At 36.3% G+C, this 21183-nt stretch overlaps 1 protein-coding gene across 21 annotated transcripts in view; it reads left to right on the forward strand.

The window, feature by feature from the left end:
* Positions 1–21183, forward strand: part of LOC5577947 (proline dehydrogenase 1, mitochondrial) — a 91680-nt gene that overhangs the window by 62860 nt on the left and 7637 nt on the right. For all 21 annotated transcript variants that reach the window (XM_021848724.1, XM_021848733.1, XM_021848712.1 and 18 more), the window contains 6 exons: positions 17214–17278; positions 17349–17527; positions 17584–17758; positions 17821–17982; positions 18047–18238; positions 18294–18471. In XM_021848724.1, coding sequence (XP_021704416.1) covers positions 17214–17278; positions 17349–17527; positions 17584–17758; positions 17821–17982; positions 18047–18238; positions 18294–18471 — 951 coding nt within the window. The remainder of the gene's footprint in view (positions 1–17213; positions 17279–17348; positions 17528–17583; positions 17759–17820; positions 17983–18046; positions 18239–18293; positions 18472–21183) is intronic.

Below are 21183 nucleotides of genomic sequence, written 5' to 3' on the forward strand. Positions count from 1 at the left end.
TTACAACTGGACAATGAAGTGGAGTGCCAATCGGAGTCAGGAGGAAAAATGTTAATCGTTCGCGACTAATACTTTTCTCTCCAACAGTTGTAAAACATTTGACGCGCCCTTCTTCTAACAAACCATCCCGTGGAAAGCTCGACAAGTACTGCAAATTTCAATATTCAATCTGTTGGATCATACTGTTGGAAGGAGATTCTCCTTTTCCCGCGGGTTTCGCGTAAGTGTCTCTGCTTACGGGTCCGCCACCCCCCTTTTGGCCCTTCATACAATGGTATGTTGAATGCAGATCGATAGTGAAATTTGACCTTACTGTTGAGTGGAGCCGCAAGCAGAGCAAGACTCAAGCAAGGATGGTGGCTATCTACATACATACATACATACAATACCGAATACGATTCATATTCCTAACACTAGACTTTTTATAGCGATTTTTTAAGAGAAACACTCAAATATCTTCACATAATGGTCAACTCCTTATGATTCAAGTCCTCTACATTTAAAATTCTTTCACTGTTCAGATTTTAAGACAAATCTGTTAATAAGCATTTCGCGCGTTCAGTATCATAAAAACGTAACTGCAAAGATCGATTTCTCTTCATCGATTTTATCTTTAGCTAATAACCTGAAATTGCGACTGTTTTAGACTGCTGTTTCCGATTCAGTAGAAAAAACACATCATCCTTCGTGATGTTGTATAGTAAAATGCTACGAAAATCGATTGAGTTTCGTGTACTAATCCAAAGAGAAAATCGACGAAGAGAAATCGATTACTGCAGATACGCTTGTATCATACTAAACGCGAGATTTTTATCAGCACACTCAACATATATGTTTGCCGACTGCTTTAAGAACGTATACAGTTCGAATCCACCAACGTTTTCATCGGACAACCTCAGAAAATGACCGACTTACGATCTGAATCTCGCGCCTTTCGATATTTCGCGGCAAGATGTATATTCAGCTTTGGGTTTCAATTTTATGCTCCGTAGCTAAAATTTTTGAAGGTTTAGTTCACAATGTTCTCTACGCTGCATCTATCTCAATAATTTCGGAATTCCAGCACGGCTTCGTCAAAAAATGACCAACGACAACTAACCAGGTGCAGGTCGTTTGGTCCGAATGCCGTTAGGCCGAAAGGGTCGTTAGGCCGAAATCATATTTGATCATTTACTACCATTTAAAATGGCTACCACATTCATTAGTGGTTTTTTCCTTTTTTTAATCGAAGGCTGTTCTTTCTAGTTACATTTCACAGCGGATATTGTGCGCTTCTAGATCCATTAGAACTATCGATCATTTTCGGCCTAACGGCATTTGACCTAATGGCCTTCGGCCTAACGGCATTCGGCCTAACGGCATTCGGCCTAACGGGATAGAACCCTCAGGGAAATTATTTTAAAACAGTAATAGATGGTAGAATATGTCGGTTTTGTGACACAAAATCTCTTCAATCAAACTTTTTTTTTTTGTTTCTCGCCTATTATACGAAAATAATAAACTTTGTAGGCAAACATTACATCAGGCACGAAAAATAGTACATTTCTCAAGTAAGCAAATTTTCTTTTAGAGTCTTAATCACTATTTCAATACAAGTCTTTATTTTTGGCTATGGTCTTCAAATTATCTATTTCAATAATAATTATCTCTAAAATCACTTTTTTTATCTGCTTGCAGTGAATTCTGATGCCAAATTCTAGAGGCTCCAAAGAAACCTACAAAAACTATTTGGCGACTATTCCACAAGTTCTTAATGATATTTTTCTTAGATCTCGTGAATAATTTCTCCAGTGATTTTTTTAATACTTTTAGAAATTTCTCCAGAGATGCTATTAGTGTTTTTTCAATGGCTGCTTAGAGGAATCTCTTCAGAATTTAGTCCAAAAATCATAGAGCACTCCAACGCTTCCACATTTTTTCCAGGGTTTTTCCGTTTCGACATTTTCCCATAAAATCCTAGAATAATTCCTAAGCCGATTTTTCATTTATTCCACGCGTTTTCATAAGGATAATTTTCAATGAATATGAATACTATTACTCTAAGCAATTGCTCCAAAAATCCTTCAGGCATTATTCAATGATACCTATTATGAGCTTTACATATTTTTGCTGCGGTTCAAGCGTTTCTCTAATAGTTTCTCAAATAAAATTACCCAATATCCTTGAATTCTTCAAAACTTCAGTCAAGGCACTATGGGCCAGAAACCAAAATTTCGCGACAAACTTCCAAACTTACTTAAAATGAACAAAAATCAACCTGAAAGTAATAAAAACTTAAGAAAATATAAAAAAGTCGTGTTTGGGATGACTATAATGCATTTTGAGTTGAAATGATAACATTTGTAAGGATCATGAACATTTGGAAAAATGTGTTAAATAAGGCATTATTAGTTCAAACTCGCTCATGTTTCGTATTACAAAATACATTGTATATTTTCAAATATATGATTCATACATTTCAAAGTATTTTGAAAATACACTGTAAAGTTTTTCAAAATAGTTGAAAATGCCTAACAAATTTGATTATAAATTTATAATTGTTTGGAATGCATTGAAAACTGTATAGGTTTTTCACAGTATATTTGCAATTAATTGATCATTTGCACTACTAAAATTTTATAACGCATTGTATACACTGTCCATAATTTATGACAAAGCCTTAAAATCACCAGAGAGTCATTTAGGCATTGTTCGAAATGATTGTACCCCGTTTGGCATAAAGTCGTTTGGCATAATGATCGTTTGGCTTAATGGTCATTTGACATAATGGCCGATTGGCATAATGATTGACTTAAAATAAATATCGGCATTTTTTAAGCTTTTACCGAGATCAACACCATCGAGCCCATAGCAAAAAAATGTTGGTAGGTTCTAAACAAGGGTGGTGTTCGTTCAGAGATTATCCAAGCTACGAATTTCAAAAATTGTTGTGGCATTATAGAGCATTACTTAGCTTAGCTTAGACTGACTACACATATCAATGGTTGCTATTCCGTGATTGACCGAAGTCAGTGAAAATGCACAAAGAATCAACTAGAAGTTTGGCTGGGATTGGCCATAATCTTCTTCAATGTGTATAATTCAGTGCCTCTATTTATACAGGGTCAATAACGGCGCCGGCCACGTCCTTGCAGTCAGGTGGGATTGGGGGAAGGAATGTTAGTGTGTAACCTTTGCTTTTTGGAGACCGTGTTTGCCTCTGCATCTCCACAAAGGTTACTGGTAGGGATGTTTGTTAATGGGGAGGATCGTTGGGTCATAGGATTTACTTTGATAAGCGATTAGACCATGATAAACAATTATTTGTGAGATATATACATGCTTATACGTAAATATAATATTTTCATTTGATATGAACAATTTCTATGTAGAGGAAAATTATGCCGACACTTGAGGTGACGAACCATTCAAAGTTTGTTGGACAAATACCTAAATGTAACATTCCTACAGCTGTCAGGACGAAAGCATGTGTTATTATATTTTACTCATTTGAAAAGAAACAAAAAACTCGATTGGCTGGGACATCATAGAACACTCTTATTCTTATGCCGACACTTACAGTGGCGAACCATCCAAAGTTTGTTGAATAAAGTGAACCTTTCGCAAGTCTACACTTGTAGTGTTGAACCATTCAAAGTTTTTTTAATTACAAAAATAAAGGTATATAAGAGGTGTTCTGAAAATAAAAAAAAAGTGAAACATAAATAATTCATGAATCAGAGTTTGTGTCGACACTCACAGTGACGAACAATTCATAGTTTGTTGAAAATTCATATTTACGTCCCACAATTGTAACGATTAAATGTGCAGTCATACATATTTTAAAGATTAGAAATAGTAGCATGAAACGAGCTCACCAATTGATCCATTATCCTTCACTGTACAGCCACAATCCACTCTCAGCCTCACTCGTTTGCTCGGCTATATAAAAACACTAAGAAAGAAAAAAAAGGCGCGCGACCCGAAAAGGAAAAAAAAACTTGGCTTTCTTGACGCACTGCCCAGCAGCAAGCGTCAAAGTCAAAGGATCAAAAAGAACTCTGTTGTGGCATTATAGAGCATTACTAAATAAAACTCGTGACGGGTCTCTATATCTCAGAACATAGAGTAGCCTTGAGCTTGTTGCGATATACATATTTGAAAACAGTAAATGGATTAACTGCTTTGCTTTTGTCCACAGTTGATCAGCAGAAGTTTTCTCGTTTCATTTTGTATGGGGAAAGGCATCTAACTTCAAATATCTCGTAAATGAAAGCATTAATCGAAAAAAATATTTGGTAGGCGTGATAGTCATTATCATTACGTACAACCGGTACCAAATATTTTTTCAAAAATAGTTCCCAATTTTGAGAAATAAGTCGATAGATGCATTTCGCCATACAAACATTTTTCGCGTTACCTTTTAGCGATTTTTCGTGCATAGACACTAGCGCAAGTGCGTTACTATGTGGCGAGTAGCGAATCAGGGCATGCATGTAACCCATTGGCAAGGAAAGTTCGCAGTTATTCATCAAGGGAACGCTCATAGAATATTTCGCTGCATATCAAGCTGTGTCCCAGTTTGAACGTAACATTCGCGAGAATATTTTTCGTTTAAAATGTTTCAGACTCTAACGCAAAAAAATCTTTTCACAGCATAGCTCAAATGAACAACACATCTTTTAAAGAAAATATTTGTGGCAAAACGTTTCAACGGTTCAATATAAATTCTAATTTTGGAAGTGTACATCAAAAACACCGTCTATTATAGAGAAAAGGGAAAATTTGTGATTGAAATAATATTTTTTCCAGCATATCTCGGAAGGAGATCACGCCTTAGCCCCAAAAAAATTATATGTTAAATATTGGCAGGTTCTTAAATAATTATCATTCTAACAACACATCTGGCAAGAATTGATAAAACAGCAAAATATAAAAAATGGTTCATAATTAGCTTTACTAAATAATAAAAATTAAAACAGTATAAATATAAAGAAAAGACTATTTTTTAAAAAAGTCAAAATTTACAATTAAACCAATAGAAGAATGGACGCCAAAAATTATTCCGGCAATGACTGGTTCCTCTGAAAAATGGTGACGAGAAAGAACGATAAACAGTCAAAAGAAGGAAGTATTCTGTCATTCTCGACTATACACATGTTGGCAAAAATGCTGAGGACGGTAAAACTCGAAAGAACCGCCAACTAAATAAAGAAGGGTGCATATTAGATGGTCAGTTCGTTCACCACCCTGAAATGTAAAAGTTACGACAATTATGGGTGCTAAAAATTTTTCGGGATAGTGGGCTAGTCGAGGAATCGGGATATTCGGGAAACTGGCATTCGGGGAAAAGTAGCACAACCCATCAAAGTAACTGCAGTAATCGATTTCTCTTTTCGCTGATAATTTGAGCAGATCAATGTTATCGATTGCCGCCCTTTTGTCAGTTGTAAACAAACATACTTAAAAAATATAGCTCCAAAGAACAGCCTATGCATAAAAGAAGGAGAAATTTATTAATATTTAAAATCAACAGTTTTTTTTGGTTACATCATATTTAGGAAAAAAATAGAACAATTAAAAGAAGGGTAAGTTTGTGCTAAATATATGAAAATCTTCAGTGCAAAAATTCGTTCCAATAGCGAAACTCAAAAGAAGAATTAATATTTGAAAGAAGGGTAATTTCTGGATAAATAATAAAATACTATTGGCAATAACTTTCCTAATATGCTTAAATTTATTCAAGAGCGAATGATTGTTGAATAGAGTGCTGTTTTGTATCAACTGACTCCGAAACAAGCCTTGTGTCATCAGAAAGATTCAATAGAAACGTAAAACGAAAATTGAGAAATTCTTGGTTTCAGACTCATTATGCCAAACGACTTTATGCCAAACGGCTTTATGCCAAACGACTTTATGCCAAATGAACTACCACCGTCCGAAATGTAACATGTTAATATGCTGTTTTAAATTGTGAAAATATCACATTGTTTAAAGTGTTTTAATCAAATTAACTTTCGAAACATTATGGTTAGACATACTTTTGCAGTGATGGAGACCTTAACACATCAATTAAAACATCTGATCGTATTTTCCCGCCGACAATCGCGCATCGAATTTGGATATTCGATTGGATCAGAACCATTGGAACGCGTCAATCCGAGACTTAGGCGTTATTCTACACAGTAAAATGCGGTTTAATGAACACGTCAATGCTACAACTGCGAAGACGTTTGCAGCCTTAGGATTTGTTCGATGAAATGCTAGCTGTTTCAAGGACATCTATGCTCTCAAGGCATTATATTGCTCGCTTAAATATTTTAGATGCTAATGCAAATCAATGAAGTTTGTAATACTTGCGTTACTGCGAAAAGGTACTGTTTGATAATTTAGAAAACTATTGTAACTGGCATTTAAAAAAAACAACTTACTTTGTGTGGAGGCTGCAAGCATGATCGAAATTCCGATTAAATTGATATTTTATCCAGCAATTAAGATCAAATCATGTGTAACACTAAAGTTTTGATCCTATTTTGCAAACTCGATGGATTTAATTACCAAACAATTAAAAAACATTGTTTAAATTTCATTAAATCAAAAATACCATGATGTTCTATATATTTGACGACCTGTAGCAAAAAAATTATGACGTGCTAGTAAATTTCTGTGAGCACCATAAGATTCAAAATTCTAAAATTTGATCTTCGAGACACACGAAAAAGTATTTTTGATTCGCAGTGAACTGTGTATTTTTGATCTTAAAACTTAACTAAAGTTCTTGTTGTTTACTCAGTAGAACTAATGTTGGATAGGTTCATTCATCGAAAACATTGAAGTAGCCTATTTGAAGCTTTTGATTTGAAAAATGTTCTGTTAATAGTTTCTACATTTATAAGGTTTAATCACCGCATGACTTTATTATTATGAAAATTTATTGACTTTTTTCGGTGAATACAATACCTATACTCAGAGTGAAAGGGAGTAACGAAAGTAATGAAATGACAAGATGGATAGAATTGCAAGCGAGCGACGAGAGAAATGAATAGAATTTGAAAATTTGTTTTTAACAGAGGGCCATATGTGTGAACAACACAATCTAAACGACAAATCGTTGCCTAACGGCCTGGTCTCGAACGGCTAGATATTGTAGTGTTGGTCACTACTAACACTAGACAGGCAAAATTTGTCGCCTCGACCTGTTAACTATATTGTTCGGCGTATGTAACAGTTCTATCGATCGTTGGCATATTTTCGGAGCAATATGAGGGATCATTTTGTTTGCCCCGTACATTTATTTTTCGAAACATCTACACCAGAAACACCGTATCCCAGTAATAGCAGAAACCGAGGAGCGAACACGTGATCCGGTTTCGTTTGCGAATAACACGAATTCGTCACATTTTGCGGTAGATATAAAGTGAACCACCTATTTCGGGGTCGACAGTCGATTCCTCCTACTAGCCTTCCGCGGAAAATGGTAGAACCGTTTGGCGTCACGTGTGATCGAATCGAATTCTTTTAATAGAACATGTTCCAATGCCGTTTGGCGCGGGTGTTTATTTTCACACCATGTGCTCTGGGGGCTCGTCCCACCTAATTTTCCTGACTGTCCTCCACGTCATTGACGTCATTTGCCCGACCGAATGATAATTCCTGCTGCTTGTCGTTGGAAGAACACCGACCGCAAGCTGTTCTACATTGTTGCAAGAATGTTTGCCTGTGTGAATGTGTGTGGATCGCGATATGCCGGCTATCGATTTTTCCTGCATTTGTATGTGAAGGTGTTGAGACTACGAATGCACTTTTCAATCCCGTTGAGTGGGGGTGGGAGGCATGTGCTATTTTCGTTCTCTCTTGAGCAATCGCTATGTGGGAGTTTGCTTCGGATTAGAGAGATGTGGATTGAGTGGAAAATTTCCTACAGAGAGACTTAAGCGGAACGGCCAATATTGACATAGCTGTCCCGATTCTATCCCATTACCCCCGATGCCGTCGCCTTGAATTCCACATCCCTGATTGACATTACCCCGAATTAGATTATCGCGGGCAATGTCATTCGAAGTAATGGAATTCGGGACTATGATACATTCCGGATAGTGGCATTCGGGTCCATCGCATATTATCCCGAAGGATTCGGGGTAATGGGGTAGAATCGCTGCGTAGAATGACAGTAAGGTACCAAACGGTAACTACAAGCGAACTTAATCACTAATCTGAGTACGTTTTACAATTATTATCCGTTGCTGTATAGTGTAGTTTTAGTGTGTATGCATGCCTACTACACAAAATTGCGCAAATTCTTGCACATGGGTGAGATTTAATAACGGCGAGTGCCTACTTCGGAAGGCTGAGAGTGAGATCCTCAAATTGGGATTGTACACGAAAAAATAAATTAACTCAATCGGTGAGTAAGCTTCACTCAGCGATCGAAAATTCTTTTATATGTTCACATATCCCAACAACAAAAATGGACCAACAATTATTTACGACTAGTTTAAACTCTTGATCCTTTTTTTTTTTAATATTTGCGGAAAGAAATAGTGGTGAAAAAACCTCGCTTATCGTACACAATAACAGCGTGGTGGTTCTGACGGCGACAAACCGCGCGACGACTGAAAGGTTAAATATTATTGAATTGTACCCCGGCTCTAAGCGTTTCGAGAAATAATAAAAATATTGTGAGTAGCCTTAGCAGCCGACTCCTGCGTTGAATGAGGAAAATTAAATGTTATCATTAGCCAAGTGCAAACAAGTTCAAACACTTGCTATGCAATTTCAAAGCACGCACAATTTCAATTGCTCGGGATTTTTAAAGCATTCTCAATCTAGAAAATATTTTCGAAAATACTTTGAGGACTGATTTGAAAGAAGCAAGAACTGTATTTAAAAAATAAATAAATAATAAAGTCGCAATCTTCAAACCGGACGAAGAACCTGCAGAAGCTTTTAACTACTGTAAAATCAACTTGATTTTATCTATAAATAAATTTTTTATGCAATCATTTCTTCGAATTAGATTTTTTTCCCATGAAATGTAGCTTCGTGGGAGAATTGTTGCTGATAAAGAGAATCCTAGTGTAAATCCATGCGACTTCTCAACAGGTTTTTCAAAAATGCCTTCACAGGTTCCTCGAGGGAAAAAAATACTTATAAATTCTGTTTAGTCCAGTCTACTCATACAAAGCCAATACTTGAAAGCAGTAGCGCAACCAGGATTTGGCTCTAGCGGGTTTCAGGCGATAAAATCAAAGGAGAAAAAAATTCCAGACAAACGTTTTTAAACGATGAAACAACAGTTTCAAATTTCAGTTTCTCTCGTCCGCTCCAGGCATACCTTTTTGTATGAACTTACACCACTAGTTCAAAGAATTCTGTTGTAAATGGTGAAATTTTTCTAAGCTTTACAAAACACGACTGTGGTGAATGGAAGAAGCTTCGTTCCCACTGGATATGTTATTCATTTAAAAAAATTGGAATAGATTCAATATGAATAGTTAAAAAAGATCATATACAATTCAAATTTACTGATAACGATTTATATATTTATTCACTGTGGTTTGTTCGAAAGTTCATCCAAAACTGTCTCATTACTTATAATTACATTTGGATACACATACATTAGAGTGATAGCGTTTAACCTCTCTTCTTCAACCTCTTTGTTCCTTGAATACATTTTCAAGTTTTTCAACAATGAGTAAGATTTTTCAGCGGCTTAAGTTGCAGTAGGAAACGTTGCGATTATTATTAGCAGTTGGTCGAAGGAAAATCAACATTGCAGATTTTGAAACATTCCCAGATTGTTAACGAATATTTCGACATTGATTTTTCATAAAAGCTTGTCTGCATTCATCGATTTCTTTTCACCGTTGCTCGCTTTACATTACTACAGAAAATTGTTTTTAGTTTTTGTAACATGTTTTCGTTCACTAAATCTCGCTTTACGAACAAGAAATATTAGAGATTTATTTTAATTTGACAAAGATTTTAGTAAAGGAGAGGATTTGTGATTTTTAAGCGTCGATTTGTGCTTCTTTAACTTATAAACCAAACTGCCATCCCCTTTAAGATTGTTTTGGACTACGATTTTATTCGTATTCATTGAAAACAAAAATAATGCTTCTCCAACAATTCACGTGCCCTAAAGGTCGTATAAATCGGTTTAATGCTACGCCAACTAAAGATTGTTAAAGCTTTGAATGTTCAGGTGTTGAGAATCCCAATATATCTACTTGTATGTCTGAAAAATATCTCGTCTCTGGCAAGCTTGCAATTTATTTATCAGTAAAAGTGCGTAAAATGTTCATGAAACTGTTAGGGGTCTATTAAAAAGGAAGTCATGTTTTAGAACAATATAACTGTTAAGGTGAAACAGTTTGGAATCAACTTCTAAGATTGCACTAAAACTTCTAAGGCACTAATATCGCGAAGGAAGCATCTAACAAGAGTGAACTATTTATTTTGGCTTTGTGCACTAGCAAAAAGCTTAAAATAAGAAGATCAGGAACGGTTGTTTACTATTTCTCCAGTTTTGTGCCTTTGAAAACGCGAGTACAGCATGGCCCATAAAAAAATGCGAAAATTATTTGAACGTGAACAAGCGTTATTTTCATTGTTTTTTGCTAGTGAATGTAATTTCTTATTATTGTAGTATATTCTGACATAACTTTGCTATCCAGGACAATTTTTGTCATATTTTTCTTACTGTCCTAAACAATGTAATAAAGCAAAGAAGCTCAATGGTTTTGTTCGCCCAAAACCAGAAATAGCGTCTGATTGTCGTATACTCTGGTGATAAACTTTCCACCTTCAAAAATCACACGTTATTGTTGAAAATTTTAGTTTGTTTGGTATCAAAGGATGAAGAAGTTCTTAGAGAACGTGTTTTTCATGATCACAATAAAATATTTTGCCAGGGTCATAGTTTTGAGAGCATTTGCGTCTTATAGGTTTGTAAAGCTTTTAATTTTTGTTAAAGTTGAATAAATAATAAATACGGAGGCCTATAACAGATTTTTGAGGATGAAATTTGTTCCTTCGGATAGAGACAACTTATATCAATACAAGCTCATAAATTTTGAGCAAAACGGAGCCGCTTATCACACTTATATGAAGGTTCAATCAAAGCTCTCCAAAATAAGCCGTTTTTTCGAAAATATGTTTAAGTCTCCAATGAGCCAGATATGAACCAATTCTATCATTTGATATGGGCGTATGCTGGAGACAAGCCCTGTGAAGAAGCTGACGTCATCGTTGATGTTTTAGAAGCTTTCATCACACAGATATTGAACTCGACGTCCGCATGATAAAATTTAAAGGTATGCTTCCAATTCCTCTCTGGTAAGGTGAATGTGACAGATAAAAATAATATCCAAAGCGAAAAACTAAATAGATTATGCAATAGAAGTAATGAATCATATTTATGTTTCATTCACATTTTCTATGTAAAAACTACCATAAAACATGATATGACGATTTTCGCATTTTTTTATGGGCCATACTATAGGGTCCCAAGTCGGCCATTGTAACGGTCATCTTTGGATTCCGAGATGTTTCACCTTAATACAACCTTCTGCGCCAGTTTTGGTAGATTGCAGTATAATTAGTCATATACTTTTTTTGCTCTTGGGGGTGGAATTTGACCCCCAAAACCCCCCTTGGTTGCACCACTGCTTGAAAGAATCATGGAAAATTATAAAATGGAAAACTTCTGTTATTGTTTTTATCAATATTTATATTTGCAATATATAAGTAATATGTCAAGAATATCAAAACGGCCAGGCATACCATGCAATTTTTTATGAAGGTACAACGACAATAGTATCAACCGTTTTAGGTTCAAAGAATTTGCTAAATCGTTGGGAGTGATGTGGCTAAGGAAATAATGTCACACTCCATTGGTGCTGATCTCTATAGGACAAAGGTATTTCCACCATTTGCCCTGGCTGATTAGCCTAGGCTTAAGCGCCATTGCTCGCTCCCTGAAACAAAATCAAATAAAGAAAGGTTAATCGTACCATTTGTTTCAATTCAAATTAATCTGTGGATGTAACAAGACGCTATGCGATGAAGATGGTTATTGAACACTACATTGTTATCCTGCTCCTAACCCATCGGTTACTCATTTTATTCTGTTTTTTTTTTAAGATGGGACAGATGTATATCACCGGATATCCTGAATTTAAAGCCTAGTTTTGGTCACCCATGTTCACCTTCTTTATGAATTCTCAAAGAGATTAATTCAGGAACACATTCAGAAACTTCTAAAGTGATTTTTTAAAGAATGCGAGAAATGCTCCAGGAAACCTTTCAGTGTAGTCCAACACTGACTTCTCCAGTAATTTCTATAAAGTTTGCTCAAAAATTCCCCAGGGTTTCTACCGAAGGAGAATGGAAAGATTTTTTTGAAAGGGATGCTTCTAGTACTTACTTTTAAGATTTCTCCAAAAAAAAACACGAGAATCTGTTCAGGATTTCTTACGCCGATTTTCCAGTAACTCTTCAACCATTTAAACAGGGATTCCCTAAAAAATTCGCCCATGTATTCTTCTAGGAATTCTTTATATAATTACCTCATGGATTCCTCCAGAAGATTTTTCAATGATTTCTACAAAAAATCCCTTGAGGATTTTTCATTTAAACCTGTCCAGGGATTCTTCACGAGGTTCATCCAGAGATTTCTTTCCTAGAAATTATCTTGCTGAATTTTCCAAAAAGTTTGTGAGCGATTTCTCAAGAAAAAAATTAATTTATCAGGGATCCCGCCCGTTGTTATACAGAGTATCCTCGAGGATATTAGGTAGCTTCGATTGATTGCGCAACGCTTAAATTTAGAATTTTTTAGCTCCCTTATTTCTCCGTAACGTTTTTGTTTATGGAAAGTTTCAAATTTTTGTATGAGCCGTAACGCTTGAGTCTCTCCCCTTCCCCATGAAGTGTTGCGTATTGTCTTGGCGACATCTTATCCAGAGTTCCACTTAACTTTTTCCAATATTTATATGGAGAACAGTTCAAAGATATTTTTCTCTTGTAGTAGTTTTTCAGATATATCTGCTCTCAGTTTGGTTTTCAGCAATTCCTACAATAATTGTTGAAAAAAAATCTTTACAATTCCCTTGAGGAAAAGGAAGAAAACCTTTATTTTCCGGCCTTACGATTCAATCAGAACAAAGTCTGTTTCTCAGCTTGATGTTTCACACACAGAGCAGTGTTGAGTAGTGTTTAATCCGTTAATTCTATTGCAAGCTCCTGTGGGGCGAGCAATAGAATCTTGATTAATCGTGTCCATTTTGCGTTGTGCGGTTGTGAAAAAGTATCTGTCATTTATGTTCATACTTATGTATTCATTTCGAATTCCTTAACCCTTAAAATCATGAAACGAACCTTGAATTTTAAAATTGTCACTATTCGGAGACCAGCATTTCAATTAATTTGAAGTAAATTTTGAACTAAATGCTATTACTAGGTCTTACAATCCTTAGGTACAATCTTCCCCCTTTTCTAGGTAACGGAAAAAAACATGGACACGAGGGGTCCAAAATTGGCCTCAAACAGATATCCCAACATCTTAATGAGCTAGAAGGTTGATGTCTTTGGAAAGTTGTTCAGCAGACCAAGAGCTATCTAGTGAATCGGTGAACAGTCTGATAGGAAATTTATCCGCACCTCCTGATAGTCCTTAATCTGCTGAATATCTTTGCCGAAGTGGATCTTGAGGTAAAGAACATTAAAGATTTCTTCTTTCTAGCGCCACCTAGCGGATGAATTCCCTATTAGATTCTCCAACGCCAGATATATCCTTGATCTGCTGAACAGCTTTGTCAAAGGCACCAAACTTCTAGCTGATAAGGATCTCTAGATACAGACTAGAAAATGTGTTTCTAGCACCACCTAGCGGATAAATTTCCAATCAGACTAACTAATGAGGATCTTGAGATACGAACAATTGAAGAAAAATTATCACTAGCACACCCTAGTGGATAATTTCCTAAATAGATTTTTCACCTCTCCAGATAGCCCTCAAAGACACCAACCTTCTAGCTGATAAGCAGGTTGATATAGAAATGATTGAATATTTATTTTTATTACTGCCACCTAGCGGATAAATTCCCAATCAGGCTCTTCACCGCCAGATAGCCCTCGATATGCTATACAGCTTTGCCGAAGATACCTAACTTTCTAGCTGATACAAAATCTTGAGATAAAGATAAATGAAGATAATTTGTCACTAGCGCTACCTAGTGGAAAAAAATCTCAATCAGATTTCCAGATAGCTCTTGATCTGCTAAACAACTTTACCGAAGACACCAACTTTCTAGCTCATTTAGATGTTGAGATATCTGTTTGAGGCCATTTTTGGACCCCTCGTGTCCACGCTTTTTCCGTTACCTAAAAAAGAGGAATTATACGGATTATAAGTCCAACTAACCGCATTTACTCCTTTTTTTTTTCAAATTAATTGACCTACTAGTCTACGAATAGTGGCCATTGGAAGTTCAAGGTTTGTCTCGGTCTTTTAAGAGTAAAACAATCCTTTCCCAAAACATTTTCCCGTTTGCAGAGGACTCAACGGCTTCCTTAAAGTAAGCAACACGGCAACATTGCTATCTCATCCACAAATTGACCTGCATTCGAATGCAGCCGACGCGTCATTGTTTCTTATAATAAGAGCTTAAACATTAATGATGCTACTGATCTCGAATAGCGTCTGATGGTTCCCTGTGTAAGAACAAATAAAGCAGTAGTATTATGGGCGGTCAATCATGCCCATGCTTGATGTTTTACAAGCACTTTAAGGCTAAGTAGACCGTCTTTGAAATTTGGTTTTGCACCGACATAGCTGAATATGTATCAGCATATCTTCTGCATGTAAGCGCTAGTAGTGATCCTTTTTTTGAATAAATATTACTTATGATAACTCAGTTTTATCGCTTTCAAATTGCAAGTTGCAAAATCAACATGGCTGCTAAAACTTATGACGGGCTACTTAGCCTTGACATTAAGGTGAAGATACATCGAAGCCAAATCCCGAATTTTCAAGAGCACAAATCTAGAGAACCTGACAACTGTTCGTGCTGAAAATCTAATCGATTGGTCACCACCAGCGAGTGACCAGTGAGTAGCATTTTTAGCACCAACGGTTGGCTGGTTTTCTAGATTTGTGCCTTTGAAAATTTTAGGTTTGGCTTCGATGCATCTTCACGTTAATGACATGAAGGATATCTTTGCAAATTTACCATTTCTCCCATTGTTATGTAGTAGTATCCAAACTAAAACAGGTGATACATTCTGTCAAGTAGATCAATAGCATAGCATGGCATAGACTGACTGTACATGTCAATGGTTGGTATTGCGTGATTGACCAGACCTGGTAAGAATTGCACTTCTATCCAAATAAATGAGGGATGGAAGTTGCTGCTCGAAGTGCAATTTTAGCAGGTCTCGTATTATTGATCAATAACGGCGCCGGCCAAATCTTTACAGTCAGTTGGGATGGGGGAGGAATGTTAGGGTGTAATGATTGCTGCTTCTAGAGACCGAGAATACCTCTGCATCTCCACAATCACCACGGGAAGGGTGTTTATTAGTGAGGAAGGAAAAAAGATCTGGGAGTCACCTTTGTTCGGTGATGCGATCTATGGATAAGAAGGAAAATGTGACTTTTACTTGAAACTAGTTTTGTATTTTGTCGCGGTGAAAATATATTTTAAGATAGAAGTTCAAGAAGATACGTCAGCATTCAAAATGTCGAACTATCTAAAAGCTATTTTTAGTAAAAAGAAGAGAAGAAAAGAAAGTTTTTCGTTTGTTTAAAAAAATGCAAAACCGATAGTGATGATAGTTTGAAAATAAAAGTTCAAAACACTATTCAATCTTCCTAATTTAATGAATCAATGCTAATAAGGGAAACAGTGGTGCAAATTTTATAAAAGAAACCGTATGATAAAACGTAACTCTGTAGTATTTATGTCTACATTCATAATATCGAACAATTAAAGTTTATTTTCAGTAATGACAGAAAAAGAAAGATTTGTGTTTATTAAAAAACGTAACCCTATAGCTATATCGAAAGCTTGCGAAGTTACAAAATTTTGAAACATCGAAGTCGGCACCCATTACTGTAATTAATTGAAGGTTAATAGGAGAGGAAGAGGAAACTCTGAATTAATTTTTTAAAGGTATCTTTGGGGAAGTTTGTGAATAACATTTTAAATAAAAGTAAACGAAAATGTAATAGGAAATCTTTAAGAAGGCCGTGGAGTCCCTGGTTGAATATTCTTTGAAAGTTTATTAAAAGATAAAAATAATTTCTGGATAAATTTCTTGTTTCGATGTCCCAAACAAATATCTTGGAGGATTTTTTTTTCCGTGAAAAAATATTGAATGAATTCTTAAAAAAAACTGTAGATCTTCCTCTTCTTCTTCTTTTTGGCATTAACGTCCTCACTGGGAGAGAGCCTGCGTCTCAGCTTAGTGTTCTTGTGAGCACTTCCACAGTTATTAACTGAGAGCATTCTTTGCCAAAGTTGTCATTTTCGCATTCGTATATCGTGTGGCCCAGATAGCCGTAGCGGTAAACGCGCAGCTATTCAGCAAGACCAAGCTGAGGGTCGTGGGTTCGAATCCCACCGGTCGAGGAACTTTTCGGGTTGGAAATTTTCTCGACTTCCCAGGGCATAGAGTATCTTCGTACCTGCCACGCGATATATACACATGCAAAAATGGTCATTGGCATAGTAAGCTCTCAGTTAATAACTGTGGAAGGGCTCATAAGAACACTAAGCTGAGAAGCAGGCTCTGTCCCAGTGAGGACGTAACGCCAAAAAGAAGAAGAAGAAGAAGATATCGTGTGGCAGGTTCGATGATACTCTATGCCCAGGGTAATCAAGGAAATTTCTATTACGAAAATATCGTGAACCGACCGGGAATCGAACCCAGACTCCTTTTGCATGGCTTTGCTTTGTAGCCGCGGACTCTAACCACTCGGCATCAGTTCTAATGCCTAAATGATTTTTTATACAATTCCCAAAAATTTATTTAAAAAATAATACCTGGATCAATGTTATGAGAAAATGTCACGAAATATTCTTAGAAGTTTCCGTAGAGGAATGTTTGTTTGGGTTGTCAGAGGAATTCTTATAAAAACGATAACGTTTTGGCAGTAACTTCTCGGGTTCAAAACAATAAATATAGTAGAAGAATAATATCCACTTTGCTTGTGTTTCCTCTTCTTCCAGGTGCCACCTTCGGTACTGGTATAACCGCCATCAAGTTGACTGCCCTCGGTAGACCGCAACTGTTGGTAAGTATTGCATTATGCTTGTTTTAACAATTTGACCTTTCTGCTCAAATCCACAATATTTTCCCTACAGCTCCAACTGTCCGAGGTCATCATGCAGGCCCGTAACTACATGATGGAACTGGCTGGCGACACCGGCAACGTTCTCACACATCACAAAACGATCCAAGATCTCGAACGATACCTGAGCAAAGTGACCGACAAGAATGAGGTGAAGAAGTTCTTGGAGAAAGTTACCTCTGATAAGGACGGGTAAGTGTCTAGCTATAATTATAGAGATGTACTTTAATAAACACCGCTTATTGCAGTATTCTACACTTGTTCCCCTGGTCGGGAATCATCAACGAAGACTGCGAACTGAGCGAAACGTTCCGAGTGCCGGATCCGGTCACCGGACAGATGCGCCGATTGATCTCACAGATTCCACCCAAAGAAGAGGAAATGTTCCGCAACATGATCAGACGGTTGAACACAATCGTGAAGGTAAGTCGATGCGATTTTAATGAAACGGATAGAAACAGTAAAGCTTTTGTTTCCATTTTTAGACTGCCCAAGACTTGGATGTACGTATAATGATTGATGCCGAGCAGACCTACTTCCAACCGGCCATCTCCCGTATCACGCTGGAAATGATGCGAAAGTACAACACCGAGAAGGCCATCGTTTTCAACACTTACCAGTGCTATCTGAAGAATACCTACAAGGAGGTCTGTCTGTGACTGAGATCCAATAAGAACAGAAAAAAACTTATAGCTTCTGAATGTGTTCTAGGTGTGTACCGATTTGGAGCAGGCTAAGCGACAGAACTTTTACTTTGGCGCTAAGCTGGTGCGAGGAGCGTACATCGAGCAGGAGCGGGCACGTGCCGCCGCCTTGGGCTACGAAGATCCTACGAATCCGTCGTTCGAAGCGACGACCGAGATGTACCACAAAACGCTGACCGAGTGTTTGCGAAGAATTCGAGTATGGGCGATCATTTCACTTTGTAAAATAGCCATGCTGAATATTTCCCTTTTAGATCCTAAAAGACGCCAAGGAGGATCCGAAGAAAATTGCCATCATGGTGGCATCGCACAACGAGGATACGGTGAGATTTGCCATCGAGAAAATGAAGGAAATCGGAATTCATCCGGAGGATAAGGTCATCTGTTTCGGACAGCTGCTGGGCATGTGCGATTACATCACTTTCCCGCTCGGTAAGTGTTGCTTTGAAATAGTTTTTTTTTTTTGTTTTTTTACAAGGGGTGTATCTCCACGGTTTTTTTTTTGTTTGAAATCCTGTAAATTAAATCCTTATAATATTTTTTTCGGCAATATTACGGAATTTTCTACCGAAAATCGTGATGCAATTCTACCGGATATTTTTAGAGGATTCTTCCAAAGATTTTCTAGGGCTCTAATAGAAATTCTTCTGGAATTTCTCCGAACTCTGAGGTTTTTCCGAAATTTTTTTTAAGATTATTCCGGTAATATGTACTCTTGCGATTCTAACAAGAATGCCTCTGGATTCTACTGAAAACCATTTGAGACGTTTTAGAAAGTCCTTTTGGAATACTGACGGATATCTTTCGCGAATACTGTCGAAAATCATTCTGGAATTCTTCTAAAATGCCTCTGATTTTTTCATCAATATCCTTATAATACTTCTGGGACTCCCCTTGGTTGTGCGACCTTGCCGCGATGGGAGGGCATAATCCATTAGCCCATATGATGGAAACCAGAGGCGCGTCCACGTTCGAAACCAAGGGTAGGACAAACTTTGGCAAATATTTTGTGCACAGTGGAACTATGAAAAATTTTACCCTATGGAATCATAGGCTGAAAATTGAAAGTTACTATATTTTAGGGGCTAAAACGTACCTCTCTACGTTTTTAAGGGTTTTGAGTGAACTTCAATTGAAATTTCAGATGATTTTTACGGTCAACATGAAAAATAACATAATTCTTAAAATACTTAATTGTTTCTTGACTTCCATGCAATTTGTGTAGGAAGAAAAATTGCTGAAAAAACTTCAACGTAGATTTTCTCAAACAAGATTTTCGTCAATGATGCCTTTAATGTCCTCATTTCCATGTCAGTCGTTACCACAAGATTTAGGAAGCTTTTCCTCTTTCCAGAGCTAGTAGCGATTTAGTGCTTTAAAAATAGGAAATTAGAGATCTCTTACCTGAAAAAAAGAGACCAAGGGATATCAAACAGGAACCAAGAAAACAAAACCTAATAGAAACCAGGAGATAGGAGTTTGTTTTTTTTTATAGAAACAGAGGGGACATTTCTCTAAAATCTAACTTTTGTTTCAACAAGTATTACTAAATGTATTTTTCCACGCTTTTCTCAAGGAATTTCATCAGAAATTTATTCAAGTATTTGTTCAAATGATCAGATATTTCTCCAGAAATCTCTTATGGTGTTCGTTTAGTGATTATTTCCCAAGAAATTTCTTCTCGAATTTCACTAGGAAATTACTCCAAGAATTATGTTTACGATACCAAAAGAATTCAACTTGAATTTTCCCAAGTATAACCAAAGAAACGGAATTTCTTCAATCATCATCCAAAAATTCTTTGAGAGTTTTTCAATGTAGTCCTTACTTCTTCAAAATTTCATCCAGTGATTAATCCATCGATTTCTCTGGGATATCCTCCAAGATTCCCCGTCAATTCTGAAATTCAATCAGTAACTTATCCAGAAATTGCTCCAGGAATTGCTAAAAATTCCCTATAAAATTGTTTATGTCAGGATTTATGAAAGATTATAATTTCCTTCAGCAATCGCTCCAGAGGTCCCGATTTCTACAGAAATTCCTCCAGTAATTCTTTGAGATTTTGAGTAAGTCTTGAAAGTTTTTACATGAATTTTCCAGGAATGACTCAAGTGAAATGCCAAGGTTTTCTTATAAATTTTCTGTAGGTTTTAAAGTCAGCCTTAATAAACAAGGATCTGTGAAAAGTCTCTTGAACTCCGAAGAAAGATTAAAAAGATTTCCTATATAATTTGCTAGGATAATCGAAAAAATAAAATTCTCGAATTTCAAGACAGTATTCCGCAAAAACTCTGGAATTTCTTTCTTCGAAAGATATTCTGAAGTAATATTTGAAAGATCTGCTAGAGCAACAACTGGAGAATTCTATGAAGGATCAGTGAAAAAAATATCTGAAACAAATTCTAGGATAGTTTTGAAAAAAATTGAGAAAATCACAGAATGTAGTAGCTTTGGAATTATCAAGTGTTTTCTGGAGCAAATTCTGGAGAAATTCTTCTAGACATCCTTTGAAAATCACTGGGAAAATTACTAGAGAAACTGGTAGAAAAATCTCTTGAAGAATTTCTGGAGAAATCCCTGTAGGGGACCTTAAAGGTATTCCAAATAAGATTACCATGATAATTCCTGAAGCTTTTCCTGGAGGAATCTGAGACGCAGTTCTTGAAAAGCCTGTTAAACTTGTTTTGGCCTCTGAAGGTTTCCTTGGAGCCGGTGCAATTTAGCATCAGAATTCATCGAAATTTGTGCAATTTGACATCAGAATTCAATGCAAGCAGAATAAGTAAAAGAAGACTTTATTTTTGTTTAAAATGTACACTTAAGAAACCCTCAATTAAAAATAGACTGTGTAAAGACTTGAATTTAAATAGAAACCACGTCTCTAAAAAGAAGCTTTTTATTAGTTATATATAAAAAACGTTTATATTTACATCGTTTTTGAATCAATTTAATTAAACAAATTGACAACAATAGAGCAAACTGCTTGCTTTTACAACTATGTGGGTAGGTTGGTCTATTTTCCTCAACTATTTCTAGACAACAGCAAAAAAAACTGTGAATTTGTTTTTTTTTTTTGCTCCGAAGTGGCCCGACTAATCGCATATGTTTTCAGGCGAAACTGAAGATACTTAAAAGAAAAATTCA

This window comes from Aedes aegypti, chromosome 3, assembly GCF_002204515.2.
Source record: "Aedes aegypti strain LVP_AGWG chromosome 3, AaegL5.0 Primary Assembly, whole genome shotgun sequence".
NCBI lineage: Eukaryota > Metazoa > Arthropoda > Insecta > Diptera > Culicidae > Aedes > Aedes aegypti.